General features: G+C 43.6%; 1 protein-coding gene across 1 annotated transcript in view; it reads right to left on the bottom strand.

The window, feature by feature from the left end:
* The window catches only part of LOC138261651 (zinc finger protein 84-like), a 252,506-nt gene that overhangs the window by 28,231 nt on the left and 208,126 nt on the right, over nucleotides 1-16,149 (bottom strand). Inside the window, exon 5 of the mRNA XM_069210820.1 lies at nucleotides 9,861-9,980. Coding sequence (XP_069066921.1) covers nucleotides 9,861-9,980 — 120 coding nt within the window. The remainder of the gene's footprint in view (nucleotides 1-9,860; nucleotides 9,981-16,149) is intronic.

Genomic DNA, 16,149 nt, shown 5'->3' with positions numbered 1-16,149 from the left:
GAGCCATGCATGTCTTCTAACAACTATGCTGGTATTTATGCCACTAGCTGCAGTGTCAGGTGAATCTGTAACACACCTAATGGCATTATTTGAGAATGTTGGTTTCTTTAACTATCTGCTGTCCTCGCTTCTGGTGCGCTGGTGGAAGGTATTGGGGTGACTCTTGCATGTCATCCCAGTGGGCCCTGTCAAAGCTAGCTAAAAGAGCTTGAGGGTTGGCTATTCTCCAGTGGTTTGCAGCTTGTGAGGCAACCCTTTTGAATACAGCGCCTAGCTTTTTGTTCTCCTTACCTGGAGGAGGAGCATCCCCGGTTGACTGGCTATTAGACCATTTTCTTGCTGCCCCAACCACTATGGGGTCTGATGGTAACTGAGCTCTTATGAAAACTGGGTCTGATGGAGCTGGTTTATATTTTTGATCCACTCTAGGAGTGATAATCCTGGCCTTCACTGGTTCTTTAAAAACATTTGTTGAGTGCCTGAGCATCCCACGCAGCATTGGGAGACATTGATATGAGTGGATCTGAGAGTATTAAAGAGAAAATCATCTTCTATGTGGTCAGTGTGCACCTGCAAATTATGGTATGCAGCTGCTCTGGCTAGTAATTGGCTGTATGCTGTAGTGCCTTCTGGGGGTGAAGGTCTAGCAGGGTATAAATCTGGTTCATTGAATGTAATAGGATCAGTGTCATGGATATGTGCCCTGTTGAATGTCATTGAAATCATCCCTGTGTGGTGACGCTAAAGATGTCTGCGCAGAGGCCTGCATCTGGTGTGTGGGTGATGGTGGTGTGGAGGGAAAAAGAAGAAGAGAATGTAGTGGTACAAGTTGTTTCTGCTGAATTGTAATTTCTCCCTATTTGTCCTTTGAGACCTTTATTGGTGGAGGTCCAGTACCTAGGGTCTCTTGAAAGGCTAATTGTCTTTTTTATGGTCACTGGAGCAGAGGCAATTATCTTTCCTGTGCCCTTTTGAATTTGTAATTCGCGCTGTCGAGCATTCATAACCTCTAGAATAGGCTGTATTTCTGATGTTTCTTATGTGGGAGCAGTAATTTCCCCACTTGAAGCTTTATGTTCAGAAGTTTTAGGTGGCCGGTGTTTTACTCGGGCCAAAATTATCGGCTCCGAACTCAATGTCTATAATTTTCGGCTCGGCACCGAAACAGCAGGACCAGTCTGTTTTGTCAATGCCTAAAGTACTTTGTTCGTCATTCTCGGTTCCAAACCCGAAGGTTGGTCATCTGGACTTGTTTTTTGGATCTGACCATGGCCCGAAGGCAGTGAAGGAACAACACCAGTGCCAGGAGACTTTCAGTATCTTTGGGTGGTGCGACGGGGAATGTGTACTCATTTATTGCGCCAGAGATATAGGGTGGCTGTCCTCATCGAGTTGTGGTCAGAGTAAGAGTCTCTAATAGGAAGCGCAGTACTTTATTCTTCCTCCTCTTGTGCATGTTCCTGACCGAAAATGTCTGATGTGTCCTCTGTCAACTTGGACGTTATTTCCATTAGATGAGCTCTTCAATTCTGGAGAGCGGTTTTTGATCTAAACGACCTGCAGGCGTTGCAAGTCTCCTCTCGATGGTCAGGAGATAAGCAGAGATTCCACATCAAATCCTGGTTGGTGTACGGGAACTTGGCGTGACACCGAGGGCAGAATCGAAACTAATTCAGTTTATTCAGCCAGATATTGAAGATGGCCCTTAAAGGGCGAGGCCCCTTTTTAAGGGTGGAAATATTCGACCCCAATGGCTTTAATCTGATCAATTGTAGATAGAAATGCGATCGAAACAATACCAATGGTATTATAGAAAGATAGAATAAGTTGAGAAGGCCCGAACTGAGATCTACCGGAGCGAGAGGAAACCCATCCGAACCAGACGGCAGGAAAAAAAAAAGCTAACTAAGGACTTGGTGCCCATGCACAGTATTACAGAGAGGAGGAGACACTTGTGACTCGAAAACCTTCTTCGAAGAAAAACAACTTGTAACACTCCGAGCCCAGCACTAGATGGCGGACTTATGCAAAGCTTGAGTAACTACAGCTACACATGCCATCGAACAAACTGTTTAGTGCAGGGCTGCCTCAACATGAAGCAGCCCTGCCAGCTCCTGCCAATGGATTAAAAGTGACAGCCTGGTTGGTGGTCATTTATATATGTGGCTGGAGGTCTCTTCACCAGGGGGACGGAGTAACAGTCCATCCCCCTGGTGGAACAACTGACTGTCCGCCCACAATTAAATCAGGCCCTTAATGTCTAACATAATAAAAACGTTTTTTTAAAAAAAAGGGCCATGAGCAATGCAGGGTCCCCACTGCAATTCTGTCTTGTCAAAGGTATCCACAAAAGTACTTGTGTATTTTGTATATCCCTATGCCGAGAGCACTTAGGAAAAACCTTTACGGGTCGGTCCATATTTTTTCAAAATTATTCTCAATGATCAACTTAAGGGTAAGCTAGGAGTTTTTGCCCAAGTTTAAGTAACTTAGGCACCAGCACCGACCTTGGTGTTTACACAAGTTGGGCTTCATAGTCTGTTTTTTTCAACAGATTTTATCATCTACTGTACCTGTGGAACTCAGTTTAAAATCACTGACTTTCATCATGAGTGCTGAAGTGCAACAGTTCTGTAAACAGCTCATTTGTGTAAGTCCCCTTTAAACTACGCCCCTCATTTTCTTTCTGGCGGTCAACATTACTGTTTTGCAGCACCTAAGGAGCTGAAAGTCTTGTCAGGTAGCCACGCCTCAAATCAATAGTTGCATTCTTTGTTAAAATTAGTGACAAATTTAAGGTCTTCAACGACATTGTTTACAATAATCGTTGCATTTTTGCTTCAGAAGCAGGCAAAAGAAAATAGAATCAAACTATAGCTAATGTGCTGAGCAACATTGGGGGCGTCAAGCTGAGGTCATCCCTGGCCATACTGACTGACACCTTTTGTCATGCCCAAAAACAAAAATTCTTATAGCAAGATGGTGGAATAATGCAAAGCATGTGAACCTAACTCGTCCACACTGCAAAAAACAGCTTTGTCAAGAATTACTTTACACAAGTCACATAGTAAAACTGAAGTTGTTATCCTTAGACTGGTCATGGAAGCAGTGCAAGTGCATCAAACAGAATGAAATACAGACGATGGGTAGCTTTAATTGAATTTAGAAAAGCTTCAATCTTCACACTAAAATTACATTTTTAGGGTCGAGCATGCATCGCATGCGCTCGCACATGTGTATCGCAGCGAGACGCTTTAGGTATTAGAAAAGGGCTCGCAGCCCTGTCGACGTCACGTCAGTGTTTTTCATTGGTTCGTGGGCTTGCCTATTAAAATCTGCTTGCTTTCATTAGTCGAAGGCATACATACCTCATGCCTTTTCCAGTGGCTAGCCCAATTCGAGCGCATCGACCAAGTACAGAAAACATGCGAGGCTCGCTGTTTTCTGTCTGGCTCGTGGACTATTTTTTCTCTATTTTCCTAGCGCGATTTCGCTTGGCAGAAGTCGAGCGCTTTACACACTTAATTGCACTTTTTCGGGTTACGTATATAAATGCACTTTTGCCGATAGGTGAAAAGTCAGGTAAGGAATTTACAACGCTATCAGCTCTAACATGAGCAAACGCAAGACCCGTTGCATTGCAAATGCTTGTTATAATTGTGAATTAAATAAAAGATTTCATAATTTGTGGATTTGTTTGATAAATGCTTGTTTCTGAATTTTCGTGTGTTGTTTTGTGGTTCAAATCATTACAATTTTTCGCCGGGGTACCCAAATTCAAACAGTGACTTAGTGGAGATCCCCAGATTCCAGTAGTGATTTAGTGGGGGGTTCCTGGATTCCAGTAATGATCAAGCAGGGGTCCACAGAAGTCAAAATGTTAGGAACCACTGTTTTAATGTATTAAAGACAATAGGTATTTGATATCAGAAAGCAGAAACAGTTCCATGAATAAAACAAGCATTTTCAATGCAACGGGTCTCACATTTGTTCGAGTTAGAGCTATTAGCGTTGTAAAGCAAAAAAATGCAGCGCAATCGCAGAAAATAAACAGATAAAGTAGTCTGGACTCCAGGCTGAAAACATCCAGCCTTGTACTTTACTGGTGCTGTGTAGGTGGGCTAAACACTGGAACAGGCATGACATATGCATGCCTTTCACAAATGAAAGCCAGCGGATTTTAAAAGGCAAGCCCACAAACCAATATAAGTGACTGACGTGACATGGGTGTGGTTTCAAGCCCAAAGAGAGATTACAGAATGGACAGAGCACTTTGTGCTCGCCCATAAACAGTGGGAAAGCACGAGCTATCCAATCAAAAGAACGATAAAGAAGCAACAAGCATTGGCATAGCCAATAGGTCTTGCCTTTGGGACCTTATAAGTAAGTATTTAACCATGCAGCACATTAAGCTTTTATCTTGCTCATGTTGCTGCCTTTGGGTGCTGCACGGGCTTCCTGTCTCTTCCCGGTTTCACAGGCAGGGAACAGTGGCAGGGCAGCGGAGTTGACTAACAAGGCCTTAAGTCGTTCATAGCGCACTAGAAAGTCTGGAATTTGTGTATGCCACAAAAATAACAGGCTGTTATAGGATTTATATAAATATTTTAAACCATTTTCGGGCAGTCTTAAACCAGGTTAAACAAATCTATCCCTTCATAGAACGCTGTTTTTTCTACTATGCTGATATGTGTTTTGAATACAATTTTATTAATAGAATATAAATGTTTGATTAACCCTCTGGGAAGATTTTTTTTTTAAATCAAAACTAAATACATATCTATCTTATTTGCATTCTGGAGCTTGTAGTGTGATTCCCTTTATGTAATTAGGACTACAAGTCCTAAGAAGAAAACCTGGACTTGGGTAGCCAGTCATGCACGTACTTAAGCTTGTAGGTAGAATTATGTCATCAGCAGAACGGGCTTAGAGGAGATTCTTTTATGGATACTCGCTCAGTCTGTCACTCATTCCCTGACTGATCAACTCATTTTACTCGAGCGACCCAATCACTCCAATGATACCCCTTACTCGCATGGTTATTAGATCAATTCCATTCCTTTTTACTTGGTCCAATCCGTGTGTTTGGCTGATGGGCCTCCTAGCAACAGTGTGCATGTTTCTAAGACATTCTTGTGAAACTAGGTATGCTTTTCAAGGCTCTCAGCATAACATGAGGCCTACATTGCTTAGAAGACACTGAGACCTTCTGGTCATGGGACTCTCAGGATTGCGAAAACACAGGAGGGTGCTGTCTAACGCCATAAGAAATATTAATTGTTTTGTATCTACATTGCTGGAGTGGGCGGTTTCCTGCCAGAAAGCTGTGCTGAACAAAGCAACTGCTGATTTGCTGCAGAGTCACAGAGCCAGTGACGTCACTCAGTATGGATAACCCCATAATCCAGACATGGCGGATGCGCAAGCAGTGATCACAACTCAGCCCGCTTGTAGGAAGTTGGCTCTGTATGTGCTATTTCAAAGTAAGGAATAGCATGCACAGAGTCCAAGGGTTCCCCTTAGAGGTAAGATAGTGGGAAAAAGAGATAATACTAATGCTCTATTTTGTGGTAGTGTGGTCGAGCAGTAGGCTTATCAAAGGAGTAGTGTTAAGCATTTGTTGTACATACACACAGGCAATAAATGAGGAACACACACTCAGAGACAATTCCAAGCCAATAGGTTTTTGTATAGAAAAATATATTTCCTTAGTTTATTTTAAGAACCACAGGTTCAAATTCTACATGTAATATCTCATTTGAAAGGTATTGCAGGTAAGTACTCTAGGAACTTTGAATTATTACAATAGCATATATACTTGTTACATAAAACACATTTAGCTGTTTTAAAAGTGGACAGTGCAATGTTCACAGTTCCTGGGGGAGGTAAAGTAATGTTAGTTCTTGCAGGTAAGTAAACCACCTATGGGGTTCAAATTGGGGTCCAAGGTAGCCCACCGTTGGGGGTTCAGAGCAACCCCAAAGTCACCACACCAGCAGCTCAGGGCCGGTCAGGTGCAGAGGTCAAAGAGGTGCCCAAAACACATAGGCTTCAATGTAGGTAAGGGGGTGCCTCGGTTCCAGTCTGCCTGCAGGTAAGTACCCGCGTCTTCGGAGGGCAGACCAGGGGGGTTTTGTAGGGCACCGGGGGGACACAAGTCCACACAAAAGGTACAACCTCAGCAGCGCGGGGGTGGCCGGGTGCAGTGTATAAACAAGCGTCGGGTTTCCTGTAGATTTCAATGGGAGACCAAGGGGTCTCTTCAGCGGTGCAGGCAGGCAAGGGGGGGGGGGGGGTCCTCGGGGTAGCCACCACCTGGGCAAGGGAGAGGGCCTCCTGGGGGTCACTCCTGCACTGGAGTTCCGATCCTTCAGGTCCTGGGGGCTGCGGGTGCAGGGTCTTTTCCAGGCATCGGGATTTCAGAGTCAGGCAGTCGCGGTCAGGGGGAGCCTCGGGATTCCCTCTGCAGGCGTCGCTGTGGGGCCTCAGGGGGGACAACTTTGGTTACTCATAGTCTTGGAGTCGCCGGAGGGTCCTCCCTGAGGTATTGTTTCTTCACCAGTCAAGTCGGGGTCGCCGGGTGCAGTGTTGCAAGTCTCACGCTTCTTGCGGATTTAAATCTGCTCCTCTGGATACAAAGTTGCAGTCTTTGTAGAACAGAGCCGCTGTTCTCGGGAGTTTCTTGGAAGCAGGGCAGTCCTCTGAGGATTCAGAGGTCGCTGGTCCTGGGGAAAGCGTCGTTGGAGCAGGTTTCTTTGGAAGGCAGGAGACAGGCCGGTAGGACTGGGGCCAAAGCAGTTGGTGTCTTCTTTCTTCTTCTGCAGGGGTTTTCAGCTCAGCAGTCCTCTTCTTCTGTAAGTTGCAGGAATCTAAATTCTTAGGTTCAGGGGAGCCCTTAAATACTAAATTTAAGGGCGTGTTTAGGTCTGGGGGGGGTTAGTAGCCAATGGCTACTAGCCCTGAGGGTGGGTACACCCTCTTTGTGCCTCCTCCCAAGGGGAGGGGGTCACAATCCTATCCCTATTGGGGGAATCCTCCATCTGCAAGATGGAGGATTTCTAAAAGTTAGAGTCACTTCAGCTCAGGACACCTTAGCGGCTGTCCTGACTGGCCAGTGACTCCTCCTTGTTATTCTCATTATTTCCTCCGGCCTTGCCGCCAAAAGTGGGGCCGTGGCCAGAGGGGACGGGCAACTCCACTAGCTGGAGTGCCCTGCGGTGCTGGAACAAAGGGGGTGAGCCTTTGAGACTCACTGCTAGGTGTTACAGCTCCTGCCTGGGGGAGGTGTTAGCATCTCCACCCAGTGCAGGCTTTGTTACTGGCCTCAGAGTGACAAAGGCACTCTCCCCATGGGGCCAGCAACATGTATCGAGTGTGGCAGGCTGCTAGAACCAGTCAGCCTACACAGGTAGTTGGTTAAAGTTTCAGGGGGCACCTCTAAGGTGCCCTCTGGGGTATATTTTACAATAAAATGTACACTGGCATCAGTGTGCATTTATTGTGCTGGGAAGTTTGATACCAAACTTCCCAGTTTTCAATGTAGCCATTATGGTGCTGTGGAGTTCGTGTTTGACAGACTCCCAGACCATATACTCTTATGGCTACCCTGCACTTACAATGTCTAAGGTTTGGCTTAGACACTGTAGGGGCACAGTGCTCATGCACTGGTGCCCTCACCTATGGTATAGTGCACCCTGCCTTAGGGCTGTAAGGCCTGCTAGAGGGGTGACTTATCTATACTGAATAGGCAGTGTGAGGTTGGCATGGCACCCTGAGGGGAGTGCCATGTCGGCTTACTCGTTTTGTCCTCACCAGCACACACAAGCTGGCAAGCAGTGTGTCTGTGCTGAGTGAGGGGTCCCCAGGGTGGCATAAGATATGCTGCAGCTCTTAGAAACCTTCCCTGGCATCAGGGCCCTTGGTACCAGGGGTACCAGTTACAAGGGACTTACCTGGATGCCAGGGTGTGCCAATTGTGGATACAAAAGTACAGGTTAGGGAAAGAACACTGGTGCTGGGGCCTGGTTAGCAGGCCTCAGCACACTTTCAATTCAAAACATAGCATCAGCAAAGGCAAAAAGTCAGGGGGTAACCATGCCAAGGAGGCATTTCCTTACACCGCTACTGTCACTCAAGGGGATACAGATACCCTCTTGCGAATTGTAAAACAAATTATGACGTTAAGAACAGAGTGTGAATGTTCCACTGCCAAACAAACATTAGCTGCCAGATAACTTATAATTTGTCAGCTTAATGGCTCCTTAATGTGAGAAATGCGTTAAAGGTATGCAAGACCGGGCTAGATGAAGTCACGAAGTCTGAGGCCTGTCGGATTTTGCTTTGTGACACGGTACATATGGCTTGTTAGGCGGTATCAGCGCATCAGAATTCTCCTGTCAAGCTAAGCAAGCTCCTCACTTTTGTGTAACTGATCACTTGAAAAAAGCTGGCACTGCAACTTTAGGACTGAAATAACAGGTTTTGTCCGCAGCTCAGTAGAGCCCTGGAGTGTATTTACAGAAGGCTGCACTTTATCACAATTCTGCCTGGCTGCTGGAGCTTGATGTAGTGTGATAGCCAGCAAATATGTTTCCTGCTGGGATTAAAGGCAAAATTGAAACCAGATGGGAGGTGGGGCCATCACATGCTGTAACAGGAGGAATTGTGATGTTGTGTGATGGTAAACAAAAATGTTCTCTTAGTAAATTTGTCTGGGAGGGAGCTAAGCACACAAAGGAGGGACAATGAAAAAAATGCACCAATAAAAAAAGGAGGCTTTTAAGACCAACATCACAACAAACGAATGGCATGAGTGGGTGTGGTTAAAGCCCATAGACTAAATACAGCGCTTCATGCTGTCTAGACTCGACCTAGAAAGGAAAGAAAGACTTTGAATAAGAAGCAAGCAAATGAGTTGGATGATAAAGCCAACCAATGGTAAGCAAAGGTCTGCAGCAAAGCTCACTGTATGTACTAGTATTGCCACTAGAAGTCTTCAACTAAAGCAGGCTTAAAATGCACTGCAGGCAAAACCAACAAAACAATCTGGACCCAACAGACCTAAACAGTTACCACCCAATGTCAAGAGCAGAAAGTAGAAGAAAGCACCGTCCATAAAATGCAAGCAGATATTTGCATTATGCCAGGTAGAGAAAAAAACTGGAGGGATGCCGACACTGTAGAATAAACAGATAGGTGACGGCGTTCTTTACTAAAAGATTCTGCTAAAGTCTTGCATGTACTAACAGACAATTCATAATTTAGTATCTAAGGTTGGCTCATTCATGTGCATGGTATACCCATCACAAAAAGACAGGCACTGCAAAGAAGTCTGTCAGCAACATGGGGCACATAGCTTTGATATATACTAAGCTGTAGCTTAATTTAACATGTGTAAATATGAAGCCTATCAAATGAAATACTGCAGATTCCAGAAGTGACTGTTGCAAAAGTGCACTGTACTCAAAAGCCAAACATCCACACTGCTACGATTAGTAAAAATCCCAAATTCCCTTTTAACGTTTGTAACCAAATTAAGTTGTTTTAAGTGCTACTGAGCTTTTTTATTTTTTACAGACACCAGCTGAGCTCTTAGACAGATATTCCTCCCTGTACCAATCAATTGTGCTCAGTGATAACAGGGTCCTAACTTCGGCAGATCAAGGATTTGCAGTTTGTGCTGCGAGCAGAAGCACATGTGCTCTTCAGACACATTTGGACTGAACGAAGTTGATGAAATGATCACCATGCTGGTGACCGCTACCAATATGCTCTCTAGAATGCATTGGCCTTTCTGAGGCACCCTTCAGTAACCTTGGAGCAATTTACAAAAAATAAACATGGATTTTATCTTTACTCACAATCTGGAACACTGCCAACACTGTCATCTGTTGAGTCACGATCATCCGCACAATTGGGATCAGAGTCGTAGTCATCATCTGGTATCAACGAAAGGAGGAATGCCTCTGTAATGTCCTCATCTGTGCAACCGAATTAACCAAAGTTAGTTAATTCCATTAAACGGAACCCTGTAGATGTGGTTAGTAATGAGGTTGAACTCACAATATCTTAACAACAATGTAGCAGACACCTGCTTAGTTTCATGCAGAGGTCTCTCATTGCGCCCAATACATGTACATATCAATTGCAAATCACTCCAAACTGCCTTATATCGAAATAAGAACCTAAGTGTATATTTTGATGCAGAATGAGAACAGTGAGATAAGAAATAGGTTGCTATATTTATGTCCTAAGTCTCTGACCACTGTTTACTATATTTTAGCTGGAGCTATGTGTTATAAGCCAGGCTAAACTTATCTGATGCAACTGACTAGCGGTTAGGAACAGAAAAGAACAAATGAACAGGCTAAGAAAAGAAAGGCTTAAATTTTGAAGGTGTTACTGTGTTTCTTCGTGACACAAAAAAACATTTTCAATAACAGATGAAATTCAACAGCTACAAAATTATCCTTTTCTGACAAAGTACATTTCACTTTAAACTGTATCGCATCAGGTGCTCATTATATCCAGTAGCACGTGTAAGGCCACCACATTCTAAATGACTCCAACTGGATAAGCCTTCTATTATCTTGTACCACAAAATCCACTTCACATGGCTCTGAGATGCAAGTAGTATTTCTTTTTAGTGTTTTTTTTTTTTTTTACTCCAAACGCATTTAAGAAGGGTCGGAGTAAGATGTTACCCTACGCTATGGCCTATGTAAAACAAGCACAAGGTTACATACCTGTACTAAAGGTTTTACAGCTTCCTAACACAACATACATAGGCTAGACCCATTGGCTTTGTCAATGTGAGATCTTTTGGTTTTTATTTTTGCAAGTGGAACGTCATGGTGTGGAGTGGGATTGTGGGGAGTAGACTGTGTGGCATGAATTGACACTGTGTGGCGTGGAGTGGCACTGTGTTGAGTAGCACAGTGGCATGGAATTGATCTGTGTAGAATAGTGTGGCTTGGAACGATGTTGAATGGAATTGTGTGGCATGGAGTAGAACTGTGTGGCATCGAATTGCGTGGTGTGGGTAGGAATGGTGTGGCGTGGAAAGGAATTCTGTGGCCTGGAGTAGAACTGTGCAGAGTGGAAGTGAGTGGTATGGAATGGTGTGCCGTGGAGTGGAACTGTGTGGCATGGAATTATATTGTGTGGAGTGGAATTGTGTGGCGTGGAATGCTGTTGAGTGGTATTGTGTGGAGTGGATCTATGTGGCTTGGAGTGAACTGGAACAGTGTGGCATGGAGTGGGCTGGAACTGTGTGGCATGGACTGGAGTGGCATTGTGTGGCGTAGGGTGGTGCTTTGTGCCATGCTGTGGAGTGGAACTGTGTGGAATGGAAAGTTGTCAAGTCGCCACTGAATTGCCCTATAGCTCTTTTAAGCCTTGTGCTACATAAATATAACTATAATCCAATCGGTTGAAATTATCTCACCTACGTTCTTTGTATACATCAGATGCAAGAATGTGTCAGTTATGTAAAACGCTTCTGCAAGAACTGATTTATTTTCTTTTTAAAACAAATAAGTGCATTTTAGACTGGGAGTGGGTAGTTGGAGGGAGAGCAACATATATCAGAAGCACATGCAGCTTATTCCCTCCAGTGCTTTGGTATGTGACTCGAATCAAACTAGCTGAATCCAAGATCCTTTCAAAGCTGTCTTGCGTGAAGAGCAAAATGAAAGCAGCTGCGGCCGATTAATGAAATTAAAAGCAAATGTTTTGCACACTCGAAGGATTGTCTCTTTCAATGAAACCATACCGATTTTTTCTCAATAAAGGTTTTCACAAAGTGATAAGAACCATATAACTGATGTAGGAAGACTAGGAATACATCACATACAAATAAACATAAGTTCCCAAATCCCAATACAAACATTTTAAGCTAGAGATAGTTGTAAACCAATGTAAGTAGTCAAAGGCTTAATACATGACATGTTAAAAAAGAAGGAGGGGTGTGTAAGAAGATTGGATCTTTATATGCCGGCCAATGATGCAGACAATGGGACATTAACTCAGGCCATTCAGACATTGCATGATCTACAAAAGAAAATAATCAATGAGGGTGGTGCCCTTGATGGGTGGTTCGAGGGCTGGATCGAATGGGTGCCGTCCTGGATGTCAGGGTTGTTCAAGGCCTTGTTGCCTTTGATTGTGTTGTTGCTTTTGATGTGTCTTATTTTTCAGGTAATAATAGCATGTTGCAAAAGGATGACAGCTACATTGGGAGGGACAGAGTAGTGGGTATGTAGTGATTCCCCTAGTTTCATTAGTAGACGGGAAGGTTGGAAAAGTAGTTGAATAACCAACTACAGGGGGGAATGATGTAGGAAGAATAGGAATACATCACATACAAATAAACATAAGTTCCCAAATCCCAATACAAACATTTTAAGCTAGAGATAGTTGTAAACCAATGTAAGTAGTCAAAGGCTTAATACATGACATGTTAAAAAAGACAGACTGTGGGTTCAATAGAAATGGCAGGTCATATTTAGGACAAACAAACACTTATTACTCAGGAAACTTATACACATGCTGCATTGTTAAGTTAGCTGTGCAGAAACACACAAGAGGCCCAAGCCACATTAGAATGAGAGTTTTTCTTTAAAGCTGCACCAACTGTTGCTTTCAAAATGTTCACTTAGCACGAACAGGGTGGAATAAAAGGGTGTGTCCTTCCTTAGCACAGAGGTCCTATAAACCACAAGTTCCAAGTTCCACTAATGATAAAGTGGGGGTCCACAGAAGTCAAAAGGTTGGGAACCACTGATCTTTCCCAGCAAGGATCTGAACACTGTGCTTGAAAAGGTCATCTGGCTGTGGTTATTATTTGTTTTAAATCCTTTTAAAAGGACGATCATTTAAGAATAAGCACTTTGAATAATGGTGTAACACCTGTCATCTGTAGGGTTCTCCCAGGGCTCCGCTTTATTTCCTTTGCTGTTTAATGTTTACATGTGCACACTGATCTTAGCCCTGGCTAGTCATGGATGTTGATTCTACAACTAAGCTGATGACTCTCAGCTCATCTTCAGGCTTGAGGGTACTGCCCCATCCGACCAGGAATTTCAATCTACCGTGCAGTTAATTTAGAACTGGATGGGCACTAACTCCCACAAACTAAACTATATTAAGACTGAGCTGGTTATTCTCAAGCACAGGACAGATCTCTTAGCCAAAATAGACTGGCCCTCTGAGCTCGGTGCCTCTCCTGTTGCAGTGGCCTCTGCCAAGAACCTGGGCATCATGGTAGACAATCAACTGTCCATGATCCCCTAGATCAAGGCAGTCATGGCACATTAGGAAGGTCGCTCCTTGTCTGTCACCCGAGGCTTTGAAAGTGGCTATTACAGTGGTAATTGTGTCCTGCTTCGACTATGCAAACATCCTATACTTGGGTTGCTCTGCAAATTCTTTACAAATATTATTCAAAATATAACAGCAAGGATAATCTGTAAACTGCAAAAACATGTGCATATCTCTCCGGCCTTAATGAAGTTTCACTGGCTCCCCATCAAAAAGTTGTTTTTAAAATGGCTTGTATTATTTACAAATCCACTTGTGACGGGGCTCCAGCCTTTGTAGTAAGCAAAATTAAGATGTATGTTCCTCCTCAACCTCTCAGATTCCCTTTTGCCAACCTGTAGAGGACCATTCAGTGCAAGTGACAGAAAGCAGGGGGCAAGAGATTCTCTTTCCTAGCCCCCAATCTTATGGCACTCTTACCCTTCCTCAAGCAGGCTGAAACACAACTTCCTGAAGTTCAGGAAGCTTTTGATGGCCTGGCTGTTTAAGAAAGCTTTTGATTGGCATGAACCCTTTCTAGTCTCCCTCCTTGTTGTCAGAGCTCAAAGAAACCCTTAGGTGTATGTACTCATACGTTTTCCTAGAGTAAAATCAGTGTTCCTTTGCGCACTGTAGGAGTTGACATAATACATTTATGAAAAGTAAAATGAATAGCTCAATGTTCATACACTATTCGGTTTTCTTCACTAAAGCAGGAACTATCACAATAGCCGTATTAGAGGCCTGTAGTGAAGAAAGTCAGATAATGAATGCAGCCGATATTTGGACCCACTATCCACAAGCACAATAGATGTGCCCTGAGGGTCTTTCGAATTTAAGTACATACCTATGCATCTAAGTCCAGTTTCCTCTGGTCTAGTGTAAGATAAAGTCATGTAGCACACTCAAGTAACAAAATGACCAAGTAGTAGAGGTGGGGAGCCATCAGAAGCTCAAGCCAGGCTCGAGCAAAATGCCTGGCTCAGCTCGAGGTCCCATCGGAAGCTTGAGCCCATAACTAGCAGAGCTTTCATGTAGCTTCTGCCTGCCACCCTAGCTCTACCCTCATGCACACAGAGGTAAAAACAAAGCATTAACATCTGAAAGAAAAAGGAGAACCAAACGGATACCAATTTAGTGGCCGATTTGTACAAAGTGAAACCAGAAAACCCTGAATTAATTGTGGCTTTCACACAAATTGAGTGATCTTAGGCATCTTCAAATATGCGTGTTGAGAATCCCAATGTGTTTTATTTAATATAATATAATGCTGCTCTATATGTAAGAATCTGGGCCACGTAGAGGGTTCACATGCCAACTGTCTTGCCTCTCAGTTCACTAATGGTACTGTCACCAGATTAGGGGCAGTAGGGATTTACATTCATGTTTAAAAAGTTGAACTTTTAATAAGTACTTCCCAGGGCAATTTTATAATGTGGCGTATTAATGTCAAAGTTATCGCATGATGAAGAAATGCACTTTTGTTTTTTTTAAATAATTTTGAAGAGATTTTCTTTTATTTACCTGATTTGTGTTGTATGAGTTACATGTCAAACATTTCCAGGGCTTGGCTTATTCATGGGCTCTAAGAGCCAAGCCATACCCTTGGTTTGGAATCCTTGTTAATTTTTCAGCTCGCACAAATCTACCAGGTGAGCACATAACAATAACCAAAGTGAACTGTCTTAACTATGCACATTCCCCTCATGAAAACGAAACAGTGCTGGAATCTAACATGGACCAAGTGTGTCAGACTGATCATGCCAACATAAGTGCTAGCTGCAAACTTGAGTGCTACCTTAGCAATATTCCTGGGGGAAGAAAAATACTCTGAGTACAAATCTGAGAAGACTTGATACATCATACAACTGACACAGTAAGTTCTGGCACTAGCAGTATACAAAGGGATAGGAAGGGCTCAAACAACAAACAAATGCATGTGCTCATGTGAAGAACAGTCCACGAAAGGCTTCTGCCACCCTCTAAACTGTCCATATGTAGAAAACGATTTCATCATTAATAAGGAAAATGTTACCTACCCTGCAAACATCTGTTTGTGGCATGTAGGCTGTAGATCAATGGTTTCCCAACCTTTGGTCCGGGGTCAGAGACTGCTTAGAAAATTAAATAATATTAACAGATTAGGTACCCCAGCTTTCAGTACTGACTCAGTGGGGGGGTGGGGGGTCCCCAGACTCCAATAATGTGTCAGTGGGGGTCCCTGGGATCCAGTAATGATAAAGTGGGTGTCCATAGAAGTCAAAAGGTTGGGAACCACTGCTGTAAATAGATTCACATGCTGTGCGTACTTCTGCCATCTAGTGTTGAGTTTGGGTGTGTACAACTTGTTTTTCTTCGAGGGAAGTCTGAGTCATGGAACATAGTAGCTTCAGCTCTTAGTGGTAATGTGCATGGACATTGGCTTCACTGTTAGATTGTTTTATCCCGCACAGAGGGCAAGACTGGAGATGGAGCATAACGACATATTAAAGATGTCCACACAAGGCAAAGTATTGGAGATAACGAAAAAAAAATAATAATAGAATATATCTGCAACAACTGTAGGCGACGGGAAGGATTGCAGGCGCATGTGAATCTACATCACTACATGCCACAAACAGATGCTTACAATACAAGTAAAACTTTTCGTTGGTGGCATGTGCACATGGATACACATGCTGACGCACAGACTGTAAAGCAGCACTCTTAGAAGTGACAGCTTAGCCAGAGGATGTTGCAGAAGACTGAAAAAGTGTATGTAGGACAGCCTGGCCAATGTTTGCTTGCTGACTGGCCAGGATATCAACACAGTAGTGTTTGTTAAAGGTATGAGGAGTGGACCAAGTAGCT

Source organism: Pleurodeles waltl, chromosome 10, assembly GCF_031143425.1.
Source record: "Pleurodeles waltl isolate 20211129_DDA chromosome 10, aPleWal1.hap1.20221129, whole genome shotgun sequence".
NCBI lineage: Eukaryota > Metazoa > Chordata > Amphibia > Caudata > Salamandridae > Pleurodeles > Pleurodeles waltl.
The sequence above is the reverse complement of the archived record's forward strand: the minus strand, read 5'-3'. Positions and strand labels throughout refer to the sequence as shown.